The 11384-nt window shown below is 32.6% G+C and overlaps 1 protein-coding gene and 1 long non-coding RNA gene across 2 annotated transcripts; one reads left to right on the forward strand and one right to left on the reverse strand.

Annotated features, from left to right (window-relative positions):
• Window positions 1–325: 325 nt before the first annotated feature.
• On the reverse strand, window positions 326–1429 carry LOC145056927 (uncharacterized). The gene is made up of 2 exons (XR_013685942.1): window positions 1034–1429; window positions 326–680 (listed from the first exon to the last, which is right to left on the reverse strand). It is a non-coding gene; the product is annotated as an uncharacterized LOC145056927 (long non-coding RNA).
• A 7353-nt stretch (window positions 1430–8782) lies between these two features.
• Window positions 8783–9592, forward strand: LOC145058617 (ethylene-responsive transcription factor ERF014-like). The gene has a single exon (XM_079006499.1). The coding sequence runs from the start codon at window positions 8846–8848 to the stop codon at window positions 9431–9433; it is 588 nt and encodes a 195-aa protein (XP_078862625.1). The 5' UTR covers window positions 8783–8845; the 3' UTR covers window positions 9434–9592.
• Window positions 9593–11384: the final 1792 nt, after the last annotated feature.

Genomic DNA, 11384 nt, shown 5'->3' on the forward strand with positions numbered 1-11384 from the left:
TGGTTTAAACCAGTAAATGTCCACCTCTAGAGGAGACTACAGTACTACACCCAATAAGCTTTCTTCCAGGCTCCAGCCCATAAGCTATAAGTTGCATAAAGTCCGTGAACTCAATGGCCAACCTATGATATGCAGCCCATAGTTTTTTTAAAGGACGTTTTATAATAACAATTTTATTTATTTATTATTATTTTTTTTTACATTACATTACAAAAGTTGCATCATTTTTTGTACATACCCTGCTCATATGCTATGCTAGATCTTTCATTTTTTAAGTACTAGTTTTGTGTAAATTAGAGAAAGAACAATGAAGTCTGACAAAATCTTTAAAAAAACAGATGTCAAGTTTTATCACATATCCTTAGCGTAATTCTAATGTCAAGTTTGCATCGATCTACACTTGAATCATACAAATAACAGATCACTCGATAACTCGAACCATTGAAGAACTGGAAATCAACAAAATCTTTAAAAAACCAGATGTCCGAAGTAAAGCAAGTTGGAATTTGATTTGAAGCAATTGACAAATCTACACATGAATCCAACAAAATCGAAGAAAAAAAGAAAAAAAGACAACAGATTTCTACACAGATCCTTAACATGATTCAAAAGTCATATTCGCATCAATATCAGATCGACATGAATCCTACAAAATGAGATCACCCCAACAAGTTGAAGACCTGAAAAACAACAAAATCTTGAAAAAAAATATTGAAAGCACGAAGAGAAGCAGTTAGATATGAATTGAATTAGTTAAGAAATCTACACTCGAATCTTACAAAATCTGAGAAAAGTTGGATTCTACAGATCCTTAGCAATATCCAAATGTCAAATTTATGCATTAATTACAGATGAATTCCACAATAGCAGATCAATCGAACGAGTTTGAAGAACCGAAAAGCAACACAACCAAATACTAATTAATACGAATATTTGAAGAGAAGCAATCGGAATTACAGACGACGCAGTTGGATTTCGAAGATAACAAAACCTCAATATCGAAACCAAATCTTAAGAATAGAAAAAAGCTTACTTGATTCGAAGACGATAAAGACCGAGGCACTGTATGACATTAAACCGACTTGTATTGCCTCGATACCATTGAAATGCGTTTCAATTCATCAACAAAAAGCACATATATATCATAATTTCATATCGAACTCATCTACATCCTCCTGTTAACAAGGGAGATTAGTTTTTACGAGAGACAAAATGTTAAGAGGTGAAAGTAAATTATCTGAAAGAGTGAGGTTGAAAATAGAAATAAAGATGGTTTCCTATAAAGTGACATTTTAGCCATGGCGTCAGGATATGAAAACGATAGGTAAAGACCGATGACTTGGTCCATACACCTGAAAGCCAGAAGAGCAACAGCTGGCCTGGATGTTATTTATCAGAGCATGGAGCTACTGTTCTATACCGCGTCACTTTAAATACCCACTATAAAGTCTTATTTAACTTTATATTTTTAGTTATATGTTTACGAATAAATTATATGTAAAATTAAATATTTTGAGAAATTTTTTATTTTAGATATATTATTCTAAAATAAATATGTATGGATATATGACATAAGGTGTACGATCACTTGATGGATTCAATTACCAAATAAAAAAAAGTTTTTTACGTCAATTAAGTTTTTACTTAAAAATCGGACTTAAATTTGTTATCAGATATTGAATCGTAGACCTAGCAATGGGGCGGGTTTGGAGCGAATTGACCTTAATCCAAATCCTTTTAACAAATTCCAAAACCCAATCCAAACCCGCTCCGTAACCCGTAGAGTTTTGAATAATCAAACTCATATCTTTATCCACCGAATCAACAGATATCCAAACTCGTATGTTTTTTGAATAATCAAACTCGTTTTACTTAAATCATAAAATCACATTTGTTAAATAAAACAAATTTTGATTTAGAAAACACATTATGCACTCGAAGAGTTTCGATTGGATTTAAAATCATTATTGTAGTTACTTCCAATTGATTTTTGACATTCGATTGCATTGATAGAGAATAACAATTACAAACTTTCGTCCGATTGATATATGAATTTATTGATTTATAAATGAAATTGGTGATTATATGATGAGATATAAATGAAATGACATCATGATTTTTGGAGAAGACTAGAGGTCAAGAAGTTGAGTCCTCGAGTCCTATGTAAAACAGTTTAGTCTTTGGCCTTTTCTTTTTAGACTTTCGATTGGAATTTAAAATAAAGGAATTTCAAGCTCCTTTATTTGAAAACTGGAGATACTTGAAACCAAAACTGAAAATCGTAAGCACGAAGCTTAGTGAGTTCCCCAAATACCACATACCATACAATAACCATACTGCCTAGCATATCCGGGTGTTGGCCTACCTCTTCGGTATCTTTCAACCGGATACTGCCTAGCATATCTAGGTGTTGGCCTACCCCTTCGGTCTCTTTCAACCGGATATGAGGTCTATTCCACCCCTACCATTACCACATGGTATCCTAGCATTAAGCACATAACTCACATACTGTCATACATAATCGTGAGCCATACATATCATATATCATAATCAATAAATGTGTTATGTGCCATACATAGTCTTGCCATTATGCTACGGGCTGCCTCATGGTCTTTCTTACTAAGTTGGGGGCCACTCCCTAGGTCTTACAGACAAGTGCCAAGAGCCACCTCTTCGTCTTCCATGCAAGCATCACAAAGATAACTAGCATACATACTATTCTACTTAGCTAATTAGCATACAGTGTGCCAGGAGCCACCTCCTAGTCTTTCATACATAATGCCTAGGGTTAACCCCTGGGGTCTTCCTACAATACATAAACCAGATGGGTCGGCATTGGTTCCTTTGACCCATACAATTAGTGAGGAGTCTCACCTCAAATGCTGAAGTTCACTACAAAAATCCTTAGCTACTGCCCTGACAACTTCCTGAGTTATCAATACCAAAATATCACCCCATTAGCAATTAGGTCTCAACCATGATCCATAATCCTCACTTGGGGTGAAATGACCATTTCACCTTTGACCCATCAAGGCCAAGACTATAAAATTCATGAAAGCCCATTAATGGCCCAATATTTTGATTTAGGCCCAAACCCTTACATGGAATTACCCTTTAGAACCCATTTTGTACTTCATAACCCTCCAGGGTCAACCTTAGTTAAAGCCAAGTCAAGGTTAAAGTCAACATCCAAGTCAAAGTCAACTCTCCGAGTTGACTCAACTCGCTGAGTTATTCTTCAACTCGTTAAGTTTCCGCGAACCACAAAATCGTGATATCTCGCATCAACTCGTTGAGTTTTCCCCAAACTCGTCGAGTTCTTCCACTTCAACAGAATCGGGACACTTCAAATTAACTCGTCAAGCTCCTCCATAAACTCGTAGAGTTCTTAAGTCCGAATCCCCTTCTTAATGCAATAAGCCTTTATTCTTCAGATCTGAACCCAATACTCTAGATCTAGACTAGAAATACCTTTTAGAAGGGTAAAGTTTCCAAATTTACCCATTAATCCCTTCCTAAAGAGAATAAGCTTAAGCCCTAACCCAAAAAGGGCCAAAGTCTTAATCCAAAACCACCAAAACTACAGGGTAGACTATAAGGTCATAAATCTAGAACATAAGAACCAAAATATCACGTAAAGCCCTAAATTTTGTCCACATGCATGACCATTTGGGGCTTGAAAGGCCAAAACAAGGGCTTAGAGGTTGCATGGGGCTTTTAGGGCCATAAAGTTGGCACCTTTATACCATGAGAGCCTCTCAAGATCCTAGGTATGAAGTGGTTTCCATAAGGGATGTCCAACCCATCAATAACCATCTCATTTGGCCAAAACAAACAAAGAACCCTAAAATGGAGATCTAGATGACTACTAGACAAGGTTTAAGCTTTATACCAGAAAAGTGTCGTGGATGAGGTAAGCATTCTGGATCTACAATCCTCCTACACATTCTTGCTCCTCCTTCAAGCTCCTTCTTCTTCAAACTCACCAAGAATGTACAAGATTAGCTCACAATCACTAAAAATGGCTTAGGGTTTCGAGATTTAGGGTTAGGACAATGGAGGATAGAAATGAGGCCAAACCTTAAAGCTTAAGGTGTTTTTAAATAGGGTGCAAAGTCCCGATTTTAGGGTTTCCCAAACCCCGTCCAACTCGTCGCGTTGATCATCCCCAACTTGTTGACGTGGTCTTCCAAAACGTGCGTCTCAACTTTCCAACACGTCGAGTTTATGTCTTAAACTCGACGAGTTGACCTTTAGAAATAAGGTTTTATTTCCATAATTAACCTTCTAAATTCCGGGTGTTACAAATTTATAGGCTGCGTCTAGGAAAATAAGGAAGAAAGAAAAACAACACCAAAAGAATCTTAACTTAAAACGAGTGTAACTTTTGATCCATAAGGAATTTGGAGATGTGTGATACATCATCGGAAAGCTATCGGTTGAATTGCCTTCAAATTGTGAATGATCCATGTATATCATATATTCCAACAATTTTGAACACCTTAAAGCATATATGAAGTCTCTGAAAGTAGTTGCCACTGGGGTTTATATAAACACCAAATTCCATAAACATAACAAAAAGAATGTAAAATACTAAAATCCATTTCTTTTCCTTATTATTATATTTTTTTGAATAATGGGTAATCTCAATGCTGAACAATGTGAGATTCGATCTACACACATGTTTATTTTGGAGTGTCTGAAAACCATATGATCATCATTTGAATACCTTATCTTTTCCTACTTAGTTGGCCACATCAAATTGTCTAAACCATTTGTATGGTATTTAATATCACATTCCTAGCCCATACAATATTCATAGTTTAATAGTATAAATGATCGGTTCTCATGGTTCCTAACATTTTATTTGACCGTATGAATTAATATGGACAATTGGATGAAAAAAGAATGAATTAACTATAACATTAAGGTGTATATTAATGGAATAACATATACTATATAATCACATTAACCTCTTTGCAAAGGTATAAGAGTCAAATTGCATATGATTTATTTAAGGCATGGTCGTATTTTAGGAAAATACATAATTGAAACCATTAATTTAGGCAATTTATTAAATTAATTAAAATAAAACAATTAAGACATTTTAATTTCATTTATTAATCCCCAATTCTTCTTGAATTATATTTCTTTTAAACAATGTTACATAAAGTGATCTAATTCTTGAAGAATCAAGAATTTATATGAAAATGGATTTCATTTTTAAAGAATATTATTGCATATTATCATGAATAACAATTTTTATCAACTTAATACTAATTTTTGTTACAATATTGACATATTCTCTTGAAAATCATGTAAAATGAAGTAGAAATGAGAATGTTATTCCTTTAAGAATGTTTTTGTTTTTATACTAAAACTAAAAAAACATAAATTACAAAGTACAGTATATGAGAATGAAGTATAAAACTAATAACAAATAATTTGGTTTATGGTTGCTTTCCTTTATTTTGAATTGAATGGTTCTGAGGAGATGCTTCTTTCTTTCACGTAGGTTTAAACAATGAAGAATATGTTTGTGTAAAAACAACTTAAAGGATATAATTGCTTTACTTTAACTCGAATTGTCGGTGTATTCAACAAAAATCGAATGACATGGACGATGGTGTGGAGATGATGATGATCTATCGTTGCTTTTTTTTTTTTTTCTTTCGACGTCTCGAACATGAATTGCTTCTTTATTTAAACTCGGTTCACAGGTTGAGGTTTTGAGATTATGATAATGGTGATGTAAGTTGTGACGTGAGGATAATGATGAGTTTGACATGGTAGAAGGTAGATGGTAATGGAGATGGTGACAACATAGGTTAAAGTTGTGTTGTGTTGATGAATGGGAGATCCTTGTAAATGATGCTTGATTTAAACGATGTTTATAACATATCAGATTTTAATTTATTTACAAAACTAATCATATGCAAAATTTCAAATCTACCCTTATTTAGTAAATTAATAATTGAATTATCCTGAGTTCTCATCGGTTCCTATAATCACATAGGGATGTCGACGATACTAAATATGGATGGAAATAGCGTCCCCTACTCCCACCCATGATTTTGTTTGTTTTTTCCCAACCCTGAATTCCTTCCTTTCCTTGCTTCCAATTTCGTCCCAAAATTTCAAGACCGCCCTCGTTTACCTAGAATCCCCCGTTAATCTCATTTGGCCCGAAATCCTCCGTGTAACTTTATTTACCTTATTTTTTTCACTTGTTTATTTTGTTTAACCTTACATATTACACTAGTTATTCAAATACAAAACATACATTACGTAATGACTACTTTAAGTTCAATATTTATTATTATAAATAAAATAGTTAAATATAGGCTAATTATTTCAAAGAACCTGTAGGGTATTCGGGACGAAACTCCTTACCCTCGCTCCTGCCCCCGAAAGTTAAACGGGGTAAAACCCTCCCCTGCTACTGCCCTGAACCCGGAAACATTGTAAAAAATAGCCCTCGTATGGAAACAGGGTCCCACGATAGTGTTTGACATCCCTAAAACCACACAACAATTACTGGTCATATATATATATATATATATATATATATATATATATATATATATATATATATATATATATATATATATATATATATATATATATATATATATAAAATGTTTATAAATACAACTAGTTATTTAAAAGATTGCAGTAAACCTAAAACTTGAGATAGATGAAAATATATATATATATATATATATATATATATATATATATATATATATATATATATATATGTTTTTCTTTATCAAGATCATTATCTATTTATTAAGATAAAAAAAAACTATGTACGAAAATGATCCTGCATTATTTTTTAATATCTAATTAATTATCTAACTGTAGTATACTTTTTTTAATAGCTCGAAGCCCAATGTTACAATGTATGAATACATACATTTTGACATTTGGTTTGACTTATATTCAAACAGTTAGGGTGATGCAATATTAAACATTCATATAATGCCTTCAGACTCATTTAGATTAGATTTCATCTCTTCGAAAAAGATTCAACATTCATCAACAGCACACGATTCTTTTTTTCTTTTTTGGACTAAAATCCATAATATGTTAAACGATCATCTTATTTATTGTATCTCTATTATTAAAAATAAAAATCAAACAATGTGTCAATATGGTTAATTACTGATTTGCCCTTGATTCACCTGTACTAGAAGCACACTCCTATAAGAATAGTTATTTATTCAGGTTACCCTCTTATCTGGCTTAGGAAACTTCTGAGTTATATCTAAATCCTCTATGGCTTCATTTTTTCTTTGCAAAGATTCCCGAAATCCTTCTTCTTTGTTTTGTGAATAACTACGTACCTTTCAACCCCTTTCTTTAATGTAATTACATATGTAACCTTCATGTTTTAAACTAACATTTTAGTTCAATTAATTTCCTAAACTTCTTTTTTCTTCTAAGTAGTCCATTTCTTGCTTGTATTGTATAAAAACACGAACAGACCTACATAACACACAATATATGCTCATGCATATTCCGAAGAATAATGTGTATTTTAAGAAATATTATGAGTTAAGTATAGTAGAATACCCACATGGCCAAACTATCATTTTTACTATGTTATGAAATTTTTTTCAGGTTCTTTTCTCTACAAAATTAGAGTTTTAATACATCATCAAGTAAATTGTATATTTGCCATTGGAGGGAAATAGAATATTAGCTATATTATGAAGAACATAAAGATGGTATAGTGATTATGTTAAAAATTAACAAATACTTAATGTTTTAATTTTTAAATGTTTTTTTTTTAATTTCTTGGTCTGAAATATATCACTACTTTTATACACATATGTAGGGTGTTCCTTATGCGGTTTTGTGCAATTTGTAGTCAAAACCGCAAATCATACCACAAAATTTCATAGGAAAAATGTTTTATCTTTTTAATTTCTTAATAACCTTTAATTCATGCAACAAAATTTTCTCATACAAAGTTCTTATATACCATGCATTTAAAACATACGGTTGCTATGCCTTTTTTACTTGTAACAAAATTATGATGAACAAGATCCATTTGAATATTAATGAATGGCATGCAATAATGACGTGTAAATCATGCAACAAAACTTCTAACTTACATATTCATATTCATACACAATAAATTCCATGGTTACTGGTCATACGAATTACTAAAAGTATATATATATATATATATATATATATATATATATATATATATATATATATATATATATATATATATATGATTTTGTATTATGATTTCATACGGTGTTGTGCAGTTTGAACTATGATTTTGTATTTAAAATCGCAAACCAAACTACATATTATGGTTTAATAAAATTACAAATCACAAACTGCACTACAAAAATATAAACCGCATAATGTGATGCAGTTTAGTATGGTGCGTGCGGAACGGTTTATACAGTTTATGTTGTTTGATGCATACTCCTATATTTAAGTATATTATTAGTTTTTCAATACACTAAATAAAATTTTAATTTACTTAAGTTAATTATATAATTCTGAAATCCAATACGGACCACTTTCAAGAAGAATGTAGCATTGCTTAAATGGGTTTCATGTTATTCTCAAGTTTATGGATTTAAATGACAAATAAGTAATAGTTGAAGGTGTTTACATTTAAAAAGTTTCACTCATTAGAAGGGAAGGAGAAAATAGTCATTTCCACATTTGAATAGAAAGACATCTTCTGTCATCCATTTCACTTGTCTTCTCCTCACTCAAAACACTATAAATTCACAATACGACCTTCTTCACCTTCACTTATTTCAAGGTTCGAATCTAACTTAAAAACGAACATAAAAGTTTCAAGTACCCGATGAAGAGAAAAGACCAAGATACCCATTTGGACACGTTGAGCAAAAAGAAGTACAGAGGAGTGAGGATGAGAAGCTGGGGTTCATGGGTTTCTGAAATCCGAGCACCTAATCAGAAAACAAGAATATGGTTAGGCTCACATTCAACACCGGAGGCTGCAGCCAGAGCCTACGACGCTGCTCTTTTGTGTCTCAAAGGACCATCGGCTAATCTCAACTTCCCTCCCCATAACTACCACCACCTCCACCATTCAACCACCGCCATGTCTCCCAAATCAATCCAAAAAGTGGCAGCAGTAGCAGCGGCGACCGCTGAGCCCACCACCACGAGTTCATCATTGCCGTCGTTACCCTCTTCTCCATCTTCATCGTCTTTGCATTTACCAACGACTCCCGTTGGTAATGAAATCATGTTGGAAAGTGATTTTTTTGAGACGACTGTGTATGAACCATGGTCTTGGTGCAACTTGGATGCACCGATATATAATGACGTAATGTTCGATGAGTCAATGTTGGATCCTATGTGTTCGTTGTTGATCGAAGATGTTTATGAAGATGTTGGTGATATTCCTCTTTGGAGCTTCTGCTGAATTTTTGGTGCTGCTGCTTCATGTGGAAACAAATTATTAAATATTATTAATTCTTTATTCTTTGGGTGATCTTCCTATTAATTTCTTGAAGATCACTGTTTAATTTAAATTAATTTTGACAAATTCTGCTGCTTTTAATAATCAAAGAAAATTTATGTATCTTGTTCTCTCAAAAATTTCTCTGTATCTTTATCATAACTTTTGACTTTTGTCGATGACCTGTCACAAAAAAAAGTTGACATTTATTGTAATACTATTATTTCTTCTAAAATTTGGTGACATTCATGTTGATGTAGTCACACTAATGTTGGCCCTTAGGCCGTGAGGTTTGTTTGTCATGCGAGGCTTTAATGGCCACGTGGCTTGTAGCCATGGTCATGCACACCATCCGAAGTGTTATATTCGTGGTCTCTTGTGGTATCTATGATAAAACACCCGACTTTTTCCCCTTACGTCTGATAAGTTAAAGTCTAATCACTTCCCCGATGGTGTATTTTATGTCGATTGTTTAAGGAGAATAATTGATTCAAAGTTTACTAGCTAACAATGTCATTTCTTTGGTGTGGATGGGTTACACATAAGGGTAAAATAGAAAAATGTAATTGGGCTATATGGAGTTGTAATCTCTTCTTGTGTTTGTAACTTTCTTGGCTTTTTTGTTTTTTCTTCATGTCCATGCATCTTGCTAGGTAGTGGTAATAAAATTTTGCTGGTTCAAAAAAATAATAATAATAATAAAATCTATGATGAAAGGCAACGGAAGAATCACATTGAAGGAGGCGATTTGCAAGAAAAAACAGCTAGAAATTTAAATTAACTATTAAGCCATTCTATTTTTCCTGTAAATATTAACCATGTAACAACAACTTTTTTCACATCATTTATTTCTTCCTCTAGTATTCACATGACAATACATTCATAAATAATTTCTTACTCTCTCCTATGGAACAATTTCCACAACAACCAAATCTCCGAACCCAACAACCTTAAGAGGAAAACGAAGAAATAACTTTTTGGAATCTATTCAACAACCATGACAATATATTCATGCTTGGATTTCCGTGTCTCTAGACCTTTCAAATGAAGAAATACTTATTGGAATCTATTCAAAACCATTTCCACAATGAAATTCAAAAATATGTATCGACATCTCAACGAGATTTCATCAAAATGACAGGATATGAGGTTAAAAATAATTGAATTCAACGACATTTGCAACGACCTCAAAAACACACATCCAAATAGGAGTAACGACTCAGGTGTAACACTACATTTTTACTATAGCTGTAGATAGTAATATTAAGTAATAATTATAAAATATGAAATAGAAATATATTACTTTTGAGCCGAAATAATCATCATAAACATGTAGAAAACGTCAATACTAGTTTTTCAATATATATATAGAACGCATAAATCCGATTTCGTATGAAGAAATTATGCTTATTCGAAGTTTTACGATTTAACTGACATGACTCAACGTATCAAAAAAAAGTGAATTTTAGATAAGTTGTTTATTAGCCTAAGAAATTTAAACAAAAGTCATAGTATTTGTAAACCTAAGAACGTGCATATAAAGAACTTGCAAATATGAATTTCTGAGAGGAAGTTATAATTTTTTGAAGTATCAACGTAGCAATGCAGACACAAAATTCGAAATTCAAATCGCTTGATTGTTAGCTAAAATAATCTAAACGAGAGATGACGATCTCGTAAATAGGAGTCGGTCGATATAAAGGCAATCAAGAATGGAATTCGTATAAAGCAGTTATGAAATTTGCACGGTTATTAGCATTATTTAAGATTGGACGAGAATCAACCGATGAAGTCTAAATGATAGTTGTATTACTCGTTGATAGCTACACGTGGATTTAAAGAATTTAAAAACAGAGCCTGTATGAGAGAGGTATGATTTTTAGAAGAATCGGTGATTTTACCTGGCTAGGCGAGT

This window comes from Lactuca serriola, chromosome 6 (genome assembly GCF_051521515.1).
Source record: "Lactuca serriola cultivar US96UC23 chromosome 6, Lser_US96UC23_V15, whole genome shotgun sequence".
NCBI classification, from domain to species: Eukaryota; Viridiplantae; Streptophyta; class Magnoliopsida; order Asterales; family Asteraceae; genus Lactuca; species Lactuca serriola.

Coding starts and splice junctions, on each gene's coding strand:
- LOC145058617 (XM_079006499.1), top strand. CDS start 8,846: ATGAAGAGAAAAGACCAAGATACCCATTTGGACACGTTGAGCAAAAAG.